Source organism: Falco peregrinus, chromosome 11 (genome assembly GCF_023634155.1).
Source record: "Falco peregrinus isolate bFalPer1 chromosome 11, bFalPer1.pri, whole genome shotgun sequence".
Lineage (NCBI taxonomy): Eukaryota > Metazoa > Chordata > Aves > Falconiformes > Falconidae > Falco > Falco peregrinus.
This window is the reverse complement of record NC_073731.1, coordinates 14740344-14763976: the sequence shown is the minus strand read 5'-3', so window position 1 is coordinate 14763976 and position 23633 is coordinate 14740344. Positions and strand designations below refer to the sequence as shown.

The following is a 23633-nucleotide window of genomic DNA, read 5'->3' as shown; positions in this document are numbered from 1 at the left end:
CTGGCTAACACATTCAAAAATTTCAGTGTAAATAAAGCAGGGTGTGTTTTAATAGGTGCTAAACAAGCAAATTAAAGCCTAACCTCACCTCAGACTCACTTGACCAGTTTAGCACACTTTAAAAGGCAGGGCACCTCTTAGTCTTTCAAGTTTTAGAGAGTGCTGATCAGAATGAGTTAGCTAGCTCTAATAACAAGCCTTTCATCCAAATACAGATGTGGCAGCCTAAAGAGGTAATGACCCACTGATGGATTCCTAGTGTAGGGGGGGGGGGACAGCCTCCCTATGAGACCTGATCCAGCTCAGGAAAGACAGATCATATGCTGTGGGTGTGCAGAAAGCAGGATGTTCCCACCTTGTTAACAGCCAAGGCTACACTGCAGCACCAGCTTTTGAATCAGGGGGCACACATAATCCTGATCACTACTGAACTGCTGAAAAATTCAGCATAACTGATTTTGCTTGCTGGATGCATAAATTGTCATCTCCAGTATACACTTGAATACAACATGGCTAAATGAAACAAAAATATCAGGAGGCAAATCTGAGTTAAACTAAAGAAGAAAAGCAGACACCAAACGGAGTTAGTCATGATTCAGACTAAAGGGGGTATTTTTTTGGGGTTCCAAAAGGTGGGGGTTTTTCCAGTCCCTTGTAAGTTTTTACTTTTGCTACTTTTCTGAACCTCCATTTTTGGGCACTAAAATACAAGAAGAAAAGCTCGTCTTTCACTGCTTCTGTCCAGCAGTTTGTCATCACACTTGTTTATAGTCATAAGTTCTTACAAACCTAAAAGAAAATGTGTTTCCTTACAAGGTGCAGATGTGGTTTTTTTGTTCTCTAAGGCTGGGCTTGTTCCTGCGTGCTGGGACATAACCTAGCTTTATTATTTCAGGGCAGCTCCTAAATACCAGAACAAAATGCACTTGCTCAAAGGGGGCCAACTAGCTGCCCAGGGATGATTCTATCACATTTTCTCCAAAGAGAAGAACTTGAGTTTGGGTAGGTCTGCTTCAGTTTTTCTTGTTGTTAGAACTGGTGGGTTGGAATAGAGGCACAGATTAGTGCATTTTCTACTAGAAGAGACACAGTTCTACAATGAAATAAAACACAGAGCCAAACATGCATTTTTTCTTCTTTTTTGATTCCTCTAGATCAGAGAATTCAAGCAGAGGAGCCTATTGGTAAACTATCAGAGCCCTGTGTACCGTTACCATTACAAATGGATTCCAGACAGTTCATCCTGTGTGAATTTAGGTCTCTCATTTCTTCAGAGGCCTGATGAAGAGAAGTGGGAAGGAAAATAGGATTTGATGTCCAAATTCCACTAGAAAGACTAGTATTTTGAAGGCTTGGGTATCATACTGCTTACAAGAGGGATTTGATGGAGTTGAGGGCCTCTCTACTGCAACCTTTCCATCAAGAAGAAATTGGCTTGTTGATCAGGCACTGGCATGCAGCCCATTTGGCAGCTAACGAATTGAGTTGCTGGAAATTAGTTGAGACATAGGACTTAACTCAAAATTTGGCTTGGCTTAAGTATTCAAAAAAAAAAAAAAAGTGCCCCATAACCATAGCTAGTGATTTAGAAGAGAACACTTTATAGGCAGTTCATAGATGCTTGTACTGAAGCTTGTTAGGGTTATTATAAACAGATGAAGCAACAAGCTGTTGTCAAGGGGATCCAGCAGAAACAATATGGGTCTGAGAAGGAAAACCTTGCAGGGCTTTGAGCAAAAGACATTCCTCTTTCTTCTCTATTGCCTTGCTCTCAACAAGGAGGCCAGGCATACAAAATGACAGAGCAGAACAGCCAGTGGTGGCCACCAAAGTGCTTCAGCTGGACATAGCAGGGAGGCCTTGCTGCTGTGGCTATGCTCGATGAAAGCTATCACTTTCACAGAATAAGTATCAAACCAGCTCTACACTAATGTGATAGAGTTGCTACATCTAGTCTCAACAGCACAGGACTTTGGTTTAAAATCTTTGTGAGAGTTGGGAGTTTGGCAGTTGTCTTGCTTCCATTTTAACATAAAGTGCAGCTGCATTTTACTGTGTTCTCTGCTTTAGGATAGTCTCTGCTTTAGGATAGTGATAGGCAGGATCAAACAGTCACTTATCCTTGGACTAGGTCTCAATATAGACTACTGTTTCTCCACTTCCATGTTGAAAGCACTCACCCTACCCACATACTAAAGTTACCAAAGCCTGATGAATCTTTATGCCTCAGAGGAGCATCAGAATTTGGCTTTGTGCTCTCTTACACCCCATCACAACAGGAGGTAAAAACTGAGCTTTGTGCTGATGCGTTCTACCTCACACTTGTCATGAGGCAAGAAGCTCCACGCAGTCAACTTTTTAAATGTCGTGAAGGGAAGAAGCACAACCAGCACTTAGCCCTGCAAGAAGTCTCAGAAATATCTTCACTTCAAGTTAACATAACTGCAATTAACATAACTATTTGAGATAATTTTTTGGTCATTTTTATTTAGTTAGTTAATTCGTTTGGTTTGGTTAGGTTCTCCCACACACAAAAACCTGTTTACTTAGGCATTACTGAAGCTCTCTGAAACTAAAACTTCAGCATAGTGTGGATACAAATGCATTTGGCCCATTTTGGGCCCAATACAAAAATATTCAGAAACTTTTTGACAAAGTGTTTCCTGAGATCATATCGACAACTATAGTTACGGCTTCTGCTCAGTGCTCTTCTAAGTGTTGAATGGAAAAGGTTTCTGTGCTAGTTAGTTTGCTACTGTTCAGAGCTTTGTTCCCAGAAAAACAAAGATGACCCTCTCTTCAAAGACACAGTACACAATAAAGTCTCCTGACATTTCTCTACACCACAGTTATACATAAAACAGGAAGAAAGCCAAACCAGGTGATGTCAGATGGATTAGCTGCTTTGTACCAAACAGTTCACATTACTACAGATAAGGGGAAGCTTGAATTCAATTCAGAGCAGAGGCTGAAATTTTGCCCAACATGAATCAAATTACATGGGATGTTCAGGGGCCTATAAAGTCTAAAATCAGATCTTCATAGTCATTACCTGTGTTTGCACATATCTGACACAGAGTTTTTCACAGCAGACTGTCTTTTATTTTCCTGAAGCTACATGCTTCAGCATTAGTGCGCCCTCCCAACTAGGCAGGTTCAGAGCAGGGGCTGTAGGGCTCTCTGTGGATTGTCTGAAATATCAGAGAGGCTTGTGTGAGGTGAGACAATGAGGTTCCTGTCCTTGCCACTCTTTCCCGTGTCAGATCTGACCATAGCGAGGCAGTGAATTGCAATGAAAGATGAACAACATTACCTCATGGGCTGAGTCCGCAGAGCTGTCTTCAAGTCTTCAACTATTTTATTTTTCATTTCTGTTTCTTCTTCATCAAAAGCATAGAGAGTCTGCATCTGTTCAGAAAACAAGATGACAATCAGGAAAGCTCAGGCTGCCTGGAAGCTAAGAGACAGGCGAGGAATTATGAGAAAAAACTATCCAATCAACCCATGCAGAGGTGCCTGCTGACCTCTCACCAGGAAAGCAGCGCCTCAGCTACAAAACTGAATCCAGATGAAGCTGCTCATGTTGACTGGCAGCAGCATACCACTTTGCCACACTGGCTAAACTAGGGTTCTCAGGTTACCCCCCAAAAATCATACTTGCCAGTATGCCCTCAGAAAACTGTACCTAATTTGGAACAGAGATCTGCTGTGGTGATCTATGGATATGTGAGGCAAAGTTTGTAGGGAGAGGTAATATCTTTTAATAGACTGACATGGCTGGAGGAATTTGGGTGGGAAAAAAAAAAAAAGAAGAAAAAAACCCCAGACTTGTGTGTCAGGTTTCAAAGCATAAAATCTTTTTCTTCAAGTGACTAAATAGCCTGCAAGTACCCTGAATTACAGTTTATGTACATACAAGATTGATTTTTCTTCCCTGCGCCAAGTGTATCACTTATTTTAAGATACTGATTTGCCCTATAAAATTCACCCTTGCTAATTGGGAACATTTAGTGTAAAAAGCTGGAGCACCATAAAATATCTGTCCCTGTTTTTTAACAAGTAAACTGAAGCACAGGGAGACTAGATTTTCCCCCAGTATGCAGCTTGAGATAACTAGAGCTTGCAGTCAACTGGAACGGAAGATGCTGTGGGTCACTGTAAATTAGGGTGACAGACAATGAGTGGAATACATGCAAAAAATAAGGTTCTCAAAGTCAGATAATGCCATTAAAAAAGGGGGTATAACAGGAAATCAGGGCCCCAGCCCTACACTCAGCACCACTGCAACCTTGGAATGTGAAGCAAGACTCTTCAATGCCGGTTGCATATACTGTTCAGGCTCACAGCTTCAGTGTGTGACTTTTCAAAAAGTCAAGACTCAATGCTGGAAATTCTTAGTCTACAGCCATGTTTTCTTAAGTCACTTTAATTGTAAAAGAGAGAGGACAAACAACTCTCTTATTGGCAGGACTTCTTGGGGATATCACTCAGTGGTATCTGGAAAGCAGCTCTGAACCCTTCTCAAATGAATAACTGAGGTGAACTAGTATCATCTATCAGGGATCTGATATCGCACCTTTCTGTGGTGGAATGTGAGTAGCTACAATTATGGTCCATTACAGCAAAATATTTATTTTACTGTTTAGGAAGCATCAAAGAAAATCTTCCTCTCACTGGAACTTCCTTTAACCCTCCCCTCCCACCACCAGACCAATACCTCGCTACCCTTGGAAGTGCTCCCATGTTGCTTGCTTTTGCAAACCATGTGGTGCCAACACATGTCAGATCCTGAGGGTGGTCATTTGGCTACAAGCCGATGCTGTCTTATGCTGAACAGCTGGCACAGGGAGATGTGTTTAACTCTAGGGGTCCTCTCTCTGATCCACGCTAAAGTCAAATTCACTCAATAACAGAGCAAGCTATTTCCTGCCCTAATGGAATGACAGAGCGCTACTGATGGAAAATGAGCTGATGATGTTTTATCTTTTGCCAGCATCCCCCGACAGCCAGAAACATAAATTGAAATGCTTAAGCCAAGCCATATATGATCCCCCTCTTCAAAAAATAAACAGAAATCCTGAACAGGCATTATGGAATCTCAATGGCAGAGTCCTGGGGTGCGATTTGGGACTTGATTTGTATTTTCTTGGGTGACAGCCCATCTGGTCATCTTTCCTTTGGCCCATAAATGCTCCTTTGAAAGGCTCCCATTCTTCCAACAACTTAATTTCTCCTCTGAGCCATTGTGGGGGGAAAGCAAATGGACGGTAGGAAGGTGCTCAACAGTATTTTGTTCAGAGGGAAAAAGGCCCATTTCCAAATGAAACAAATACAAATAATCCTGCCTTTACAACAGAGGGTGATTATAGAAAACCCCTTTTCTAAAGCTGCAGGCAGCCGAGACCCTTTCATTTCTCACTCCTGTGCATGGCCAGGAACTCACAACCTCATGCCCTCACTAAAGACTGACTGGTCACGCGTTTGCATTATGAAATAGCTTTCTCGGCAAGAGTTACAGAAAACTTAACTGTCCCTGGGAGGCAGAGGGGAGGGCACTGTCAGTATTTGAGGCTGGATTTATTTAATGTGGCTGACTGAAGAATTGCTTTCCTGAACTACAAACTGCACTTGAGGACTAACGTCTGCTGTGCTGAGCATGCAGCTAGTTATTATCAGCTAACCAAACACAGTAGGAAGAGGAAGCAAAATAGTCCTTATTTGGTCTCTAAAAAGTGGTATACATAAGGGGTTTTTAACAAGCACATTTTGCATATTTAGCTTTCCAGTTTAAGTGCATCACTCAGTAAAGTATAGCATCTAGTTACTTGATTTGCCAATTAAAAAAAAATAAAAATCACAATTTTCTGAAAACTATCATTCTCAAGGAATTTTATATGTAAAACTTCAGGCAGTCCAAGAAATTACTTTTGAAAATTTTGCTCCATTTAAAATGAAATATTTTACTTTTATTAAAAGCACTGATTAATTCCCACACCTTATCCTGATAGCTAATCGTTCCCCTAAGTTGCTGGGAAGGAAAATACAAGACCAAAATGACAGTATGTGTGAGAAAAGGGGGGGTAGGAAGGCATGAACTAGCTTCAGCAATACACTGCTTGATAGACCAAGCTTAACTTAACAATCTCACACAAATTAAATGAAAGAAGAAAGATGCAAATAAAATAAATAGTGAAAAAGTAACCTGGATGTTCTGATTTTTCATGATAGTCCAAGCTATTTTTTAGGTCTTGTCTAAAATAATAACTAACAAAGTGTTATCATTATTGAAATCATTCCCAGTTCATAAACAAATACAGGTAAAATTAAAAACAAAATTCGATTAAAAAAATTTGTATTGCATACCTAATATAATACACCTGGACAATACTACTCTAAAACTTTCTTTTTTCAAAGAAAACAAATCAGTTGGAATTTAAGGTGCACCACATCTCTAGCTACATTAAGGCTGAACTAAGAGAATATACTATGAATCATAAAGTATGAATAGATGTATTTGAAAAACCTGAACTTTTAAGCATATAAGTAACATAGATGTCACCTAACCCAGATGGAGGAGAAGTTTATCATCTACCTGCTAAAATCTGCTGAAAGATACATATTTTTAATGTCCTGTCAATCTGCTCTGCCCTGAACAAATGCTTCCTTCGTCAGGGAAAAAGCCTTGGCTACAGTTGTATTTACTAATCTTGACCTCTGTCTCATACTCTCAACTGAGCCATCTCTCCAGAAAAGCTGGATCTGCAACCACTGTTCACCTGCAAGTCTCTCTGTGGAAAAGCATAAACAGACAAGCTCATAAAAGCGACATGGTGCTGTCAGAAGTTTTCCTCCCCAGTAAAGTGAAGGTTCTGTTTATTTGTGCTGCCAAGCAGACTGTCATGGGGTGAGGAGGGCAGGAGCCAGGGAGGTTTCTTTACATGTGGTATTTGAAGGGCAGCTGCTCCATTTTTAAGAAAAGAAGTTTTGTGTGTTGATGAATCAGCAGATGACAATGACCTTGATAATGGAAATGGTCTCTAATTGTGGGTGTGCAACCTGTATTATTTATAGCATGCAGACATCAGAGGACTGAGCAAATTTGGAGGCTCCTTCTTCTAAATTAGACATCATTAGCAGCTGTCTCTTTCTTTTAAGGGCTGGTCTAGAAGACAGTCTACCAACGATCTGCTTGGCCCCTTTTAGTCAGGCTACCTGAAGGATGGGACGGTCCCTCCACAGGAATTGCACACTACAGACTAATAAAGAGATCCACTTTTATTGTCATACACACTTCTGAGAACTGGGTTTAAAAACTACTGCAGTCAAAAAAGTCAGAGCAACAGAAATAATTGTGGGAACAGAACTGTGCCTAAAATGCACAGCTTTTTGAACTGGACCAGGAATCTGTGACCTAAAGTGCTACCTAACATAGTGGTCTCAGGTTACAAGTAGGGAATGTCAAACACGTCAGAAATCACCACATTGCTCTCAAGCATAATCTATGAGAGGCAGATATGATGGGTAATACTGTAGCGTGTCTTTTGAGAAAATGATCCCTGAGCACAGGGGCCTTGGCCTGCTGAAATCCACAGAAAGATACTTAATGATATCGGCAGGATAAGGGGGCCATTCCATCTTATTGGAGGGTGGGAAGAACTTTTTTGCCAAGCTAGTATATAAAAAAGAAATTAATAATTAAGAGCATATAGAAAAGGACATGAAAGCTGTGAGTGAAAAGATTCTTATGCCATTAATTCACAGGAGACACAAAGATTAAATTTTATTAAAAAAACGGGATTTAAGGCATGTTAAACTAACGCTTCTGTGATTATTGCTACCATTTCAACTCTAATACTTCTTGTAGTATTTCTAATTAAAATATTATAATACCTGATAGTGCCCTAGAGACACAACCTGAAATAGACTGGACAGTGTCAGGAAGCAACATAAAACATGTTTTTCTTTCACTAGTTCTGAGCCAACTACACTTGGATGCATTTTTAAAAAAACAACAACACAAAAACAAAAACCCCACCACTAAATTTAGGACTGAAAATATAAGGGACCCAAAATAACCATTTGAAAGTTAAGAATCTCAGAGGTCTAAATAATAATGAATAGAACATGTATTTTAAAGTATGTTGGAACTGGTTCTCAGCTGTATTACTCCAGTTTTCCACTGTGAAATCAAGTCAACTAAGTTTCACCTGCCTAAAAACAAAGCAACAAAGTGGTAAATCAGAAGCAAGGGTTTTAACCCCAGTGCGTCTTCTCAACACTTAAAACATCGGAGTAAATCATAAGGCTTGAAGCCAAAAAAAAGTTATCAATCATTCAGTGCTGAGGCAAACAACATTACCAGGGCTGGTGTTTATTGGTGCTCTTAAAACATGTTTAAAATTAGAAGCATAGGCCAAAATATAGTCTCATTCCATGGAACTGCTCCAGATTTGCAATAGTGGTGTGTACATATTCACTCCAGGTTTACATCAAAATCATTTAAAAACTAATCCAAAAGTCACTGAAATCAATGGAAAAACTTTCTCCAGATTCAAGAGGCCTTGGATCAAATCCTACCAGAAGTATTTGGCTCAGTGACATTGCAAGGTTTTATACTTATTTTTTTCCTTAATGGCCCTCATAGAGCAAATTTGTTTAGTCAGGAAATCAAAGCACAGTGCCATACCAGTCACAAAAGCTCAACCTTTTTTCTCAAAACAAGTCCATATTCTTTCTACTCCATTACTCTGCCCTAAGAAAATTGGCATGAAAAAAGGTGATCATGTTGTTAGTTCATGACTCACAGTAGAAAGCAGCTTGTCTTTTATCCTCTTACAGTGAGTTATAATAACTTGTAAATCTTGATTTTTTTTTTTTACTGAGCAAGACATATTTCACCGTGAAGAATGCATTAGTAAGTACTGACACATATAGCATTCATTAAGGCATTATTTAGATGAAATTATTTTATAGCTCATAACCATGATACAAAAGGTGCAGAGAAGCCTTTAGAAATCAAACATAAAATGTAAGTAAATAAACAAACTTATGATGCAGGAAAAGAATTCTACCATCACTTCTGCACAACTGCCAAAAAAAGCTGAGTATACATTGCATATGAATAATTGCAGGCAAAATTTTACTATAAAAACAGTAAAAGGATCAAATTTCAAAATAAAAGATCTGCCATATCAAAGGAGATCAGTAGACACTACATGCAGGTGTTCTGCTTCTGCTGGTGACCAGCTCTACTGGATGCTTCAGATGAAGAGACATATTACACAGTTATTGAACAAAGGTAATTAAAAAGTTTTCCTCAAATATCTTGTTGACCTGTACTGATGTCTAAGGTGTTACAGCCTTATGTTTCTCTATTTATCTGCTCTTATCTAATTGGATATTATTTTACACAAACAACTACCTTTCCTTTAATTCTTCTGCTAAACTAATAACCTCAGTGTTATTTTGTAGGTTAATTAGAAATCAATTTGAAACCATACAACAAAGCAAAACTTTACGTGTTTTTCAAATAGTTGCTTTTCTGATTCATCAAATATTATTTTGGATTTTCACTCCAGTATCTAATTTGATTGCCTTCAGTGCTCAGTATTGCAGAAATAAAACCTGAAAATGTTTATGGTGTTTTCTAATCTATTCTTCTGCTAGAGCAGGGCTCTTTCTTAATACAGATACTCATCTTCTTTCAGAAGTTCTATTTTAAATCAGTCATGCATTTGGGCTAACATTCTTCTCCTTTGGGAACTTCCACCTAAAGAAACACATCTTTATGGTAGGAAGTCTTCCCTGCTTTGCAGGAAAGGTAACTTACTGCTGCCATTGAATTGATGCGGTCAATGTAGTAATCTGGCCAGCTGGTAGCAAGTTTATTAGGATCTTCTTGTTCCTGGAACAGAAAGTTAAACAAGGTTACACAAGGAGCCTTTACAGGATGAAATGCCACTGTAGAACCACCTGGGATTCTTCACTGCACTGCTTTTTACGGTGGTATCTCCCCCCACATGCACATAAATGTGTGGCACTTATTACAAACATTTCTGAAAGTGTAATGTTAGCACTATCACCATGGTGTGTAAGATTAAAAAGAATCCCCTTCAGCTAAGGTTATTAAACACAGAATAATAACGTTTGATGGAGACACAGTTATCCTAGGCATCTAAGCAGCAACCCTCATTCCCTTAAAAAATACTGTGTTTCCAAGTAGAAGGATAGCTCCTTTACAGATAATGGGTTTATATTTTGTAGCTTTATATTGACAACCTTACAAATTATTTTGCCTCTCTACTGCTAGACCAATGGTGGGATTCACTGAAGGGGTTTAACATCTGCTACGGAGAAAAAAACCACCACTAAAATCAAGTCAAGGAACCTGAAAAGAAGCCAAAAGACTGCCTCATTTCAATGTGGTAAACCAAAAAGAAGGTTAGATTGGACATTAGGAAGTATTTCTTTACTGAGAGGATGGTCAAAGACTACAACAGGCTTCCTGGAGAGGTGGTCAATGCCCCAAGCCTGTCAGCATTTAAGAGGCATTTGGACAATGCCCTTAATAACAAGTTTTAGCTTTTGGTCAGCCCTGAAGTGGTCAGGCAGTTGGACTAGATGATCAGTATAGGTCCCTTCCAACTGAAATATTCTATTCTAAAAAGTTAAGCACAACCTCAGAACACCCAAGGAAACAGAACAGCACCCCTCAATTACAGTAGGAGCAGTATTAATCCTTCTATTCCTACTTCCCAAATAATCCACCTGAAATCATCTTCGCTAGACTAAGCTCAATCAACCTCAACTTCCAAAAGAAGACCTACCCCTACTTAGGAACCAATTCTTTCTTGTTCCTGGGCTGCTCAATGAAAATGAGATTTTATTCTAATGGGTCTATTCATTTCTAGGTAAGTGTAACAGTCACTGGCAAAATAAGGATTGGTTTCTAGGATTCTAATTTCCCATTATAAACTACGAATAACTCATATTAAGACTCCTAGCAGATGGTAAGAGATTACCACTTGACTAAGGACATCTAAGGATGTCCAGTGATGTATGAACACTCTGTGGATCTCACCAATGTTTTCTACATATGAATGCTTACTTATACTAGAAAAGTTACTCTGGAAGATATACAGAACAATATTAAATGTTTAGGTCTATCATAGAACCTTAGCTATTCCAGAACTGTTTGATTTAAAGATGAGAAATAGCTCTACATGCCCCCTGCTGAGCCACATTCAGAAAACACCTTGTTAGCTGACAGGTTCCTGCCAGGCCACATACCAACACATTGCAACAATTCTGCACAAATCAGAATTACTAAATGAGTATCTCCATTCACGATACTGACAAAACAGATTTGTCCCCATCTAGCAAAGGACTGCAGTACAGGCACATCCTAGACAGATCACAACTCTTTATTCAGCTCTTGCATCCAGCTGAACTATTAAAAAGAGCAGAAGACTTAAACAAACCATCACATAGTAACTACCTCTATATGAAATATATGAGAGGCTGACAAAGTGGCAGGAGATAGCAATTACATCCACAGCTGCCATGCACTCACCACCTCATGATAATAAATGGTGAATTAAGAACAAGGTGACTTTCTCAAATTGAGTGAGAAGTTCTACTGCTTTTCCTTTCTTCCCTTTCCTGGCCAGAGTCAGCAGGAATCTGATGGACCCAAATCTATGTCAAATGGCACATTACAGAAATATGCAACTCCCTACAAATAGTCAGTTAGAATTGCCACACCATGTTATTGGCAAACTGTCTTTTGCTGCCCCTTTTCTATGTAGAATATCTAGTGGCAATGATAACCTTGACAATGGTTTCTCACTTGGCAGACCTTAACCTCCTGTGCAAATGTCAATATATGACCTTGTTGATGGAAAAATAAAGAATACAATACATAAATACAGCATTGCTTTTATAAGATAATCTTATCATCCCCAAAGAAAACAATATAGATGGGAAGCTAATCCAGAGGTAGTGAAGTAAGGTCAATTTGCAAGGAACCAAGGTGAACCACCAATGTGAAATACAAAGTATGCTCATATGCCCTTCTGATTTTTTTCTCTGCACAGAATTATAAAAGTCCAAGTGACAGCTATAATTGTTTCAGAGTACAGGCGACAAGAACATTATCAGAACAAGGAATATGTCTGTTCCCTGTAGATCCATCCTTTACATCCCAAATTAAGCTACAATACTTTTTCTCCTGAAAATTATTTAGAGAAAAGAAAAAGGTACAGATGCTGGAATGCTGCAACTAACCTTTCTAGATATCTAGTTTAGACATTCAGGCTGAAAAGCATCAGGATAGATACACTAAAAAAATCAGCATTGTGAATAATTTCCTACCTGAACCCAAACCATTAGACATTTCACAATCAGAACGAAGCATAAGATGACTCTGATCCCCTAACATACGTCTTTAGCTTGGCAAATAAGATAAGGTCCTTGGTATACCCTGCATTTGACCATTCTCCATCCACTACAAATTGGTCTGAACTCTGAGTCTGTGTGTCTTATGCTTTGGTTTTGTTTTTAATTAGAATTGGGAGAAAATTGGTTTCAGTGGAACACAACAAGTGTAAGCTTTTTTTCCTGAGCTAAAGCCCAGACTGAAGCTGTACATTGCTGAGGTTAAAAAAGTTTTAGCAGATACTCCACTAAGCATTCCCCACTTCCTGAAATTATTTCAGCCCAGAAGCATATTAAGCAGAAAAGTCCACCTAATTTCAGTGGTCCTCCACATTCCTTGCTCAGACCAGAATTTCATGGCTGTCCACGTATGCTTTACTTCACTGGAATAAATGTGATTATGTACTTAAAACCTGGCACACTATTTCTTTTATGAAGCCCCAGAAAGCTACTTATACTTGGGATGAACATGTAGATTTTTATTCAGCCCCATGAAATCATTAGGTGGCACACTGCTATTTATAGCGATCACCTGGGCAACATTTTCAAAAGAGGGACAAGTTCACATCTGTAGCATTAGAGCCACCAGAAAAAAAATACGTTGTTGCCTAAATTATGTGAGTTCTGCCTATGGAAAGAAATTGCTGTACTATGTTTCCTTTCAGAGAGGGGAAGATAAGCTGAAAATGGAAAGCAATTTATTCAGGGCATGTGTGGGTGTGTGTTGGGGGGGAGTGGAGGGAGCAACAACAGGGTGTTGGGGGGGTTGTGTGTTTTGTTTTGAATGTCTTCAGGGTTTTGACCCTAAAAAAAAACCTCAGACAAAACTCCAAGGCAACTTGACGATAATGGCAAAACCCTTCCCTTGCTCCAGGAGACACAGAGAAGTGGGGGAAAGAAGAAAAAAAAAAAAAAAAAAAAAGCTAAATCAAAATAAGAGGCCCTAATATACAATGCCACATAGGTATCAAAAGCTGGAAACAATAACCCATCTGTATAAGGGAAAACATTAACTGAAGGAATCTATTAAAGCAAAGCCGTCTTTTAGCTCCTTGAATACTGTAAATACTATACTAAAAAACAGACGTCAGCTTGTGGACTTTATAAGGGGCCATATCATTCTTCACTGCAGTAATAAGTATGTAACTGCTGTGAAAACAGGATCTTGATACTATACAAGCCTGCAGTATAGCCAAGGTATTATATAGGCTTTGACACTAACTTGGACAGGCTCCATGCCTTGGTGGAAAGTGGAACTTATGACTTCATTCCAAATAGGACTTAATGGAGTTCTGCAAATATTTGGACCATCTGAACCAATCAGAATAAACAAAATTAAAAAAAAAGTATTGTGTGCACAGTTCAGCTGATCCTGAAAGCCTTTTCGTAAATCCTCAGAGACCTGATCCATTGGGTAAGCTGTTCTCTAGAGAGCAGAGACCTTTAGTGGATGCCATGTCAGTGGGACACGCATTTGCAATACAAAGACTGCCATAAGAGGCATAATCAAGAATTATAAACCACTGTCTTTCTTACAAAACTTTCTACAAAGAAGTGCCAAACACTAGTGTTACAGAAATCATGTGGGAATGCCAAATATTCATGGCTGAGTGGATCATGAAAATGAAGGACGTGGTTTCTGAGGTGGCTGCTTCTTTCAAGATGATTTTAGTCTTGAAAGAAACAGCACAGGGAAAGGCTGAACAGTAACTGCCGACACTGAAGCTCTTTTGTGGTGAGCGTTGGGTTTCAGTTTCCAGTGATGACACATTGGTATTTTACTCTGCACCAAACGGACCCCAAACAATGTTGAGCAGTTCTCTAGAGCATGTCCTGAAAATCTGAGCATGTCGAAGCAGTCAGAAATACATCCACAAAATTAGCAACTTTACAAAGCTTCTTTCCTGCAGATGGAGATAGGGAGACACAAATGGTGATATGACAACTAAAACTCAACCAGGAAACCACTAGCAGAATTAGGACAGACACTGATCTGACACTGAATCCAACACTCTCTTATTTCCACTATCATTTATATCAGGTTGGTTTTATGCAATGTAGACAAATCCGAACTCCCTAGGTCCGAAAGGTCCTTGGCATCCCTGGATGTCCAAATATTACAGACATTGCCTGTACCTGCACACATGCCCCTGTGATAAATTGCCAGGGCTGATGACTCATGAAGCCTTCTAACGTGGAAATTAAAATAACACTTCATTAAAACCTTAAAATTTTTCTTGGGCAAGAAACCATGACTGAGTTTCACTGAGTTTCTCTCTATATCAATAAAAACAGCATGCAAACACAGATGAAGACCATGGAATGAGGCTACTGTAATATAAATTCCTGTTCCAGCTTGTTCGCTGTATCATGTCCAGACAATATATGCTCAAGTTTATACTTGGGTCACAAAGAATCGTATTTTCTTGCAAAAGCCACATTATGGTTAGCATGGTTCCTCCTCTCAACAGCCTGAACACATTGTTCTAGCACCTCACAGAGCTGAAAGACAGGTTATTTTACCTGGTGTGAAGGGTCAGCATCATCACATACAGTTCAGAAAATAAATCATGGATTTCAAGTCATTAAAGAAAGTATTACCACCTTTTGAGAAAAAGTTAAATATGTTATTTGCCATACTGAGTAAGTCCCTACAGCTATTTTTTTCATATTTCCAGCTAAAAGGCAATGGGAATTGGGATCCTGATTACAAATAACTGGGGAATCTGTGATTTTTTTTAATTTTTTTTTTGGTAATGCCAGTTCACTGAAACTTAAACTTTTAACATGACTTACATTAATTGAGATGAAAACTTTGCTGGATAAAGATTCTCTGCTTCTGGATGAAGCCCTCCCACACTCTTCAGAACAACAGCTTAGCTGCTAAAATGTTCATCTGAACTGTGTAGCATTCAGACTCATGTCCACGTTCTGTTTTAAAGGTGCATGAGCCTTGCTCTCCACATGAATATTCTGGCCACTATAAACAAGATGGGGTTTTTGGTTGCTTGGAGAGTGGAAGATGGTTATCACTTGTGCTTCATTTCCCGCAAGTGCCACCCTCCTCCAGATAATTTTAAAAAAGACTCAACTTATCACAACATCTGCTATTAATGTTAAATACAGTACAATCTTGTAACACCTTGCACTCTGTCAAAGGTCCTGAAAGAAATTAACATATTAGACTTTTTTAGTCTTTTTTCCGTGAGATCAGCAGAAACAGGGAAAATGGGATGCAGGCAATTAGTTCACAGTTACACAGGAAATCTGTAGCACAGCCAAGAATCAATCCACATTGAAGTTGTACTGCACTCTCATTCAAATCACAGTTCTCCCTTTTTCCACAACAGACTTACTGACTTTTCTTCATTTTAAAAATTTCAGCTTTCAAAGAAATGTTTACCTGTTCATTAACACCCTGTCCATCCTATTGGTTGTGTCTCAGTTCAGAGCAGCCAAAGTTGCAATAAAAAGCACTTTCATTAAAAGACACAAAATGTCTTTGATCTGCTGTGGGATGAAATACTAATTCAGAAGTGGAACTAAAATACTTCTAAGCTTTTCAGACAGTTTACGCCTCCAAAAAGCCAACCAGGTCCCAAGAGATGCTAATTTTGAAACAGGACAGACCATAGGACTGAGCCATTCACTAGACAGATGTGGTCACTGCTCCATTTCTCAGACTCCATGACTAGCATTTACACAAATATTCTCAGGGTTTGGGGGAGGGAGCTATATCCAAGCATTTTAAACACAATTTACCCGGAGTGAGAAATACAAACATTACTTCTCTCCCTGGAATTAAGCTATTGATGTGCAGATAACAACCCCCCTGCTGTAAAAGTAGTCTACTGTATAACTTACTGAAAGGGAATATTAATTAATTACCAGCTGGAGCATGCAACTGAAGAGTTCTAATTGCCTCTCATAAAGGTCAGATATAGCCATACATGCTTCCAGTTCACTGGATTATGACACAGGAATATTTTACCTAACAAACCACCAGTGGTGGTGTTCTTTTGTTTTATTTCTTTGCTTCATTTAGCCTGATCTCTGTCCTGCTGTCGGTGATTTGATGGACCTAATAATGACCTCTGATGCTGGTTACTAACCAGACTTCCAAAGAAGAAATCAAATAATTTCTGTTGTTATTTATATCACAAAATACCTTATACTGCCAAACTGTGGAACTCACTGCCACCAAATGCAGCAAAGACTAAAAGCATAAAAGTGAAAAAGGGATACATTTATGAAGGATGAGGGTTTCTTCTTAGATTTTTTTTTTTTTTATAATACTGAGAGAAGCTACAATGCTGCTGAAAATCACCAGCCTTTAGACATTAAAATAGACCATCAGTCATTCTTGAAAGATTGTTTGCCCTACCACAAGCTAAAAATCTTTCCATCAAGTTAAATATATGATTTGTTTTGAACTGCTTATTCCATCCGTCACTTTTTTTTTTGCTTCCCAAGAGCTCATAGATATAGCAACTCTAGAAGCTGTACATTGTATGTACATGATGTGTCCTTTTCAACCTCATCTAGTACTCAAAACCACTTAAAATTAATTACTTCTAATTAGCATTACTCTAATGGAGATGTAGGCCATGCTTTTGTTTCTTATCTTCCAGAAAACAAGCCAGATCTGTTGCATGCATGCACAGCGATAGTTTCTCACTGAAAATAGACTCTAATGTCATACCTGGCAGGCAGAAAGGTTGTTGGTGCAACGTTCTGGGTTTAATATAAGAATTAATCTTTCTGAAACCTCAGAAGTCTTCACCACAGATTTTCATGAACTGTATAGTTGTAGTGTTTAAACCAAGATTAAGTTATACGTATAATAAACATGTCTAGCAGAAAACTTACTACCGATTACTGATGAAGAGGATCTCATTTCAAGACAGATTTAAACTTGCTGCCAGCAATGACTGCATCATCCTCCTCTTATTTACAGATCATACAAGCATGCTTGTCCCTCTTCAAACATATTTAGCCCTGCTGTAGGATGGGGATCCCACCATCACCAGACAATAAGTTATGGGTAAAGTGACCAAGAGGACAACTTGTCCTTATATGTACAGAACTACTTAAATGTACAGCTGCGGCCACACTGAATTACCCAGCATCTTGAGCCCTCAGGACAAAGCTTAGTTGCCAAATGGAAGTCTACCAGTATTATGCATTGCTCCTCCATGGAACATTTTACCTTTGCCATGGAACTTGGCCTCTTGTTGGGTATCTTCTCCTGACCTCTTTCTGCCTAAAGATCATTCTGTCCTACTAGTTGAAGTCCATACTTATGTTTAAAACCTCTTATATGCTTTACTTTTCACAAGCCCCAAATAAATCAACTGATATTTTGCATTTGATAAGTGTAATCTAATTAATGAGCTGCCAAATAAGGCAATTCATGAATTCCCTGCACATCCAGTGAAGAAGTTCTCAGGAGCCTACCTTCCCTCAGCCTATTCTGTATACTTCTTTTGGAGGTGAAGGGACATGTTCACTATGGAAGATCCCACCAGCAGGTCAGTTCATGATCATTCTATTCTGGGGGTCTTCAGGAGAAGACAAAACATTTCTCATGGACACAGCCTGCTCTACAAGTGTGTGGCTGTGGACTCAAATTGTATTCCTGAACCACAGCTCTGTCCCTACAAACCTGCAGCAAGCTTGAGGTCAGGGTCAAGGTTCTGCAGTAGTTCCTGTCGCAGGTGAAGCCAATAATCTGTCGCTATCCCCAAAAATCCTAAGCAGCAGCAGTGGGACATACTCTACTGCTTTATTAATATCCAAGCTCTGCATTGTCCCTACTGCTTTTTACTCTGTGTTGTGTTATGTGAAAGTACTGTGTGTACCTTTCCATTCTAGCATTAACCCTGTTCAGCTTATAGTCAATATGGTGGCAATACAGAAAGGGACTCTTTCCTCACATGTCCAGCTTACCTTGTTCCCATTCCAATAACATTGTTTTCAGCTGTAGCCTTACCCCACCAGTATTTATGTCACTTGGACTGTCTCATTCTTTAGGCAATGTGAAAAGCCACAGGAGCCCAGCCTGTGTAACCGAGCCTCCTGTCTGTCACATGCCTGCACTTTTTTGTCCTGCTCTATCTCCAGCAAGCAACCACTTACAATCTTTTCTAAATAAACTGAAGTCACCTACCATTCATGGCAGTCACCCTGCATGTTGCTTGATGATGGCAATGAAATGTCACTAACTATGCTCAAAGACACATGGAGCTACCTACCTAGAGCCAGCACAGATAACTAGGGCATGTCCTTCCGGGAGCACACATAGGATTTGTAAATGGCAAACTCTGAAATGTTTCTCTTCACTGTCCACAACATGTCCACTAACTGTTTTTCCAGTAACACTGCTGCTTGGTCCAGTTCACTTCTGCTCTGGGCCCTTTGTTAAGAGTAATGACAGTTGGATGGTCAGAACAGCCACGTATTTTTTGTCCCACTTATTTAACCCCAGCCACTACTGAAAGAACAGTAAAGCTAGGAGCTGTTGGATAGGTAAATAAAGGGAATAAACAGAGACTGAGAGACTCATGGCTTTTAAGTAGTTAACCCAATATTTTGAGTGTATCCTTCAGTTGCTTTGTCTATTTCTCCCCTTTCCATAAACTCAAGTAAAGCTTTTCTTTCTCCCAGCTTCCATTTCTCTCACCTGTTACATCTGCAAAATGTTTGGGATGCCAGGTACTTTTCCACAGATGACTGAATATCATGGAAGACAATGTGACTCTCACCTCAGTTCAGGTGTGTAGCTGAAACTGTCACATCTGACTGTAATGAAAATTAAACAATTCTCCAGAACAGTAGAAGGAAATCTCTTCCTTTTCACGGCTGTCACTAGATCCTGGTAACAATTATTTACTGTGCCCGTTTCTAAACTTTTCACTGAAAAGACAGGCAATTCAGCAACTTTTCTGGATCAGTATTCACTGGCTTTTGAAAGGCCATTCAGTGAAATTCAGAATACAGAGGAGAGTGGTAAGCCCTGCGTTTCTGCCAGATCTGCTTCTCACATACCAGGGAAATATGCTAGTTATTTACATATTCTTTGCTCTTGCTTATCCACCTAAGACAAATCTGAACAGTGAGAACTGCATTGTACACAGTTTTTTATTATTATTATTACATGCCATCAGCAGGACTGAATCATATTTGGATTGTGGAGACCCAGAACTTTTGCAAAAGGACAGACAAGGACAGAATATAATCTAGTGGCAGCAACTAAATCATACAGTCAGCATTTACACGTACTTCCCATACAGTGGAATTAGATTGCTTACCATTTTTTTTTTCTTAAGTACAGCAAATTACACCATTTTAGTAGGATGACAGCTGGATAAATGTTTTCTTTTTTTTTGTTTTTTCTTCTTCTTTTTCTCTTTTTTTCCATGGTAGGGTCAAATCTGCTTCCACTGAGCTCTCCCATACTCCCACAGAATGCAAGCCAAATGTGAAACACAGCATTAGGCATGATGATGACAATTTTCCAACTATCACTGTATAAACTCAGGTCTATTTTGGGTCTGATTTTTGAGAAGTGTTGAATGCTAACTTCAACCAGAGCACTAGTAGCACACCTGAAAAAGTTGGAACTTCAAATTCTACAACTCAAATTCTACATACACAGAATATCTATAGCAAATACCATGGCAAGTTTATGGCATTTATGTCTTCAGCAGTTTGAACAAACAAGCCAGGAAGGCATTTTCTGAGCAACAGCTAACCTTTCTTGTTGGAGAGAGAGAGGGAGAGGAAGGAAGAAACTAAAAATATTCCATGCTGTTCCCATGGGGGGGCAGGGAAGAGAAGACTTTTTCAATTATACATAAATAAATACATAATTTCAAGGCCCTGACCTAAAATAACCTCTTATACCAGGATAAATAAATGTGTCTGTAACTGTTAGCATTGCAGCATGGAAAACATAAACCAAGTAAAATGAATGATTTGGAAAAACTCCTTATCTCCTCTTATGTCTGCTACAATGTGGTCTTTTAGGTATCGTGATTTCAAGCTATGATAAAGGTATACCAGCAGAATTGTGCAAACATTTTTCCTTCCTTGACAACAGATTTATCCTTTAAACCACCACAAGAGTGACTATAAGAAAAAAGAAATTTTAAGAGGAATCCCTCACATCATTAAGGCTACTATATTTTTTCTCAAAGTAACCACTTCAGAATATTTGCTATAGAAGGGAAAATATCAAGGAAGAAAAAAAAGATTACAAGATTACAGGAACTTAATGATAAACCATACAAAATGCCCAATATTTCTTCTCAGGTTTGCTGACTTACAAAGAATAACGGGGTCAACATCAACAAATTTATACTTATGTGAGATGAGAAAAAAAGCCTAAATTCATTATATGGAACTATAAAAAAATAAGATGGTGTCTTATATGAATCTCAACTTTTATTCTTCCAGTAAGAACACATTCTCTGTGTTAAATTATGTAGAAGGAAATATATATCATCTTAGGCTTTATTTTACACAGTATTAACCATGTTGCCCAAATTTGGGAGCTACTTCTTCAGCCTACAACACACATTAACAGGTGCCATTAATTAAACAGCTCTTTCACATTGAAAAGACCCAAGCATACTGCTAATCAGGAAATGTGTGCATTTGCTGCATAAGTGACACTCTTGCTGCACTTTGTTGTTTCCCATTATGTCCTGTGCTTTTCATGGGACAGTTTCCGAATTTACTGCTCTAAAACCTACTTGCATTAATAACAGAGTAATTTTTGAAGCCATATGCCTGCCTTACATACCTAGACTAAAGATATTGGAATGACCCAATGTTAGCATCAAGCTAACAAATCATCCCAAACATATGAGCATGAAGTCATTCTGTTAACAGAAAAAGGAACAGATGCTGGTGGGAAAAAAGCAAGTTAACTCCCCAGTTGCTGGCAGTTTCCAAACATCCAGCTGAAGGAGTCCTGCGGTTTGCAAAGGGCAACATCCTCCCACTGTGACTTACCAGTGTTACAAGACTTCCACTGAGCCATAGGCTAGCTGAAAGCAAGTCTATTTTCAGAGAATTCATTTGAGAAATTCCACGTCAGACTACACCAGGATGCTCCTGAACTAAGGAAGTCATGCAGTCACTTAGACCAAAAGCAACCATGGATTGCAGGCACTGGGAGTGAACCAAATTGCATCTTCTGCCACAGCCTATTTCAAGGAGTTGGTCTCATAGCAATAATACAGGAGATAGTAGGTTTCACAGAGCCTTATTCTTGCCCCCTTTCTTTTTGGGGCCATACAGCTGCTTTCCTAGTTTGATTTATGGTGAGTTCAGAGAATCACAAAAGAACTTAGAGTGCAAAGGGCCTCAGACAGAAGAGACCTGTTCAAAGCAGAGCTAATTTCAAAGTTAGATCAGGTTGTTCAGGTCATTTTCAAGGTTTAAATACCAAGTTAAATTAACATGTTCACTGAAGAGCTGAGCTCCTGCCACAAAATTCTAAAGCATTGGTAGGAAGGGAAACATTTTTCTGATACACCAAAGACTTCAGATAAAGTCTAGTCCTCCAGCTTCAATGTGACTTTGGGTGGGCTTTGCCCTGTGGCCATAAGATATCCTCATCACTTAGCCAGCAATACATTTGCACTAAGCACTCAAAGCCCCACATAGCTTCTTCAGCCTCCTACTGTCTACTTTTGCTTTTAGGCTATCACACATGCTGTGTGCATTTTTCAGACTTCCCAAGAGAAACGAGAGTAGAAGCACCCACTCATGCACCCACCCACACTCCCTCCAAAAATTTCATGCAAAACTGGGAGAAAAACTCTCCTAAAGTCACAGGCAAGACTCATCAGACTGGGACTCCTTACAAATGGCTTCTCAAATACTGCAGGAAATCATGTTTGCTGCTCCCAGATACAGCGTGTGGAATAACAACTCTAAAGAAAGGGAACTTATAAGGGACATGTTAAATGCTCCTTATAGCTATAAATCTATAACCAAAACACTTTAATATACAAATCAATAACAGACTCTGAAAGTATTTCAAAGAGGAAAAAATATTGCATGAAGATAGAATTGAAAACAATACAACTTCAACCCACCCACTTCATTTATTATGAGACAACCACGTGCTTGGCAATCTTCATACAGAAAGGATGAACCCCAAAGGGCTTTCATAGCTCAGATCAGACAATACAAAACCAAAAACCCATGCTCAGACAACACAATGGTGTGATCTTCATCTGGTATATTGTATCACTAAATAAGACCAGATGAAGATCCGTTTTCCCTCTTCTTTAGGGAATATCTACCATCCTCTGAATATCTCCATGTCTATCTTTCACTTTAAAGCAGAAGCCTGAAGAAATGAACACTTCCCTGCAGCAAGACTTGCAGAATTCCTATCTAAATAGAACAGAGGTAATGCAGCCTCCTGCTATTAGAACCTCCATACGAAGTGTTAAATGCAAAGAAAAGACGTCAGGGTTTTTTGAAGAAAAGCCCTGCTAGTTCACTTTAGCTGAGAAATAACTGCCTTTCAATCTTAACCAAGCTGAAACTACACTTCACAGTGCAAAAAACACAGAACAGAGCAACCCAAGAAGAAGCAGTAGGTGCAGGAACTTTCATTCACTTCAGAAAGTTTTCCCCAAAGGCAACGAAGACTCCAAGTTTTGCATTTACATCCTTCTTCTGCTTCGTCCCTGGTAGGCTAAGGTAATTATATCAAAAGCTACAAAAGCAGCTTAGACTCTTCCAGCAGATTTCATATATATCTTTTATATATACACACACATATATATATGAAATTATATTATACATATTAATTTTTATATTTGTCATTTTAACAGGAGGATGAATTAGAGGTATAGGGTGAATTGCACTCTCTGGAAGCTGGAACTGTAGCTGAGTTTCAAGCAGGGTTTATAGCAGTAAGATATATATATAGCAGCTTGGGTTTGGATTGGAATTTTTGCTTAGAACTCTGTAAGAGTCTGAAGGCAAGCATGGGCATGGGTGTGGAGGAGAGAAGTATCTTACTTTATATCGAGCTGCACAGTATCAAGCTATACTTTTTATGGTGACATTTTTCTGACAATGTAAACCTCAAGGGCAAAGCTCAAAGAGAAACTCTCAAAGAAAAAAAACCCAGGTCTCACATGTAGACATTATCTTCTTTGATGTTAGAT

The 23633-nt window shown here is 39.0% G+C and overlaps 1 protein-coding gene across 4 annotated transcripts in view; it reads right to left on the bottom strand.

Annotated features, from left to right (window-relative positions):
• DAAM2 (dishevelled associated activator of morphogenesis 2) overlaps window positions 1-23633 on the bottom strand; it is a 206453-nt gene that overhangs the window by 71736 nt on the left and 111084 nt on the right. For all 4 annotated transcript variants that reach the window (XM_027788603.2, XM_005238672.3, XM_027788601.2 and 1 more), the window contains 2 exons: window positions 9830-9904; window positions 3314-3408 (listed from right to left, as the gene is read on the bottom strand). In XM_027788603.2, the coding sequence (XP_027644404.1) occupies window positions 3314-3408; window positions 9830-9904 (170 nt within the window). The remainder of the gene's footprint in view (window positions 1-3313; window positions 3409-9829; window positions 9905-23633) is intronic.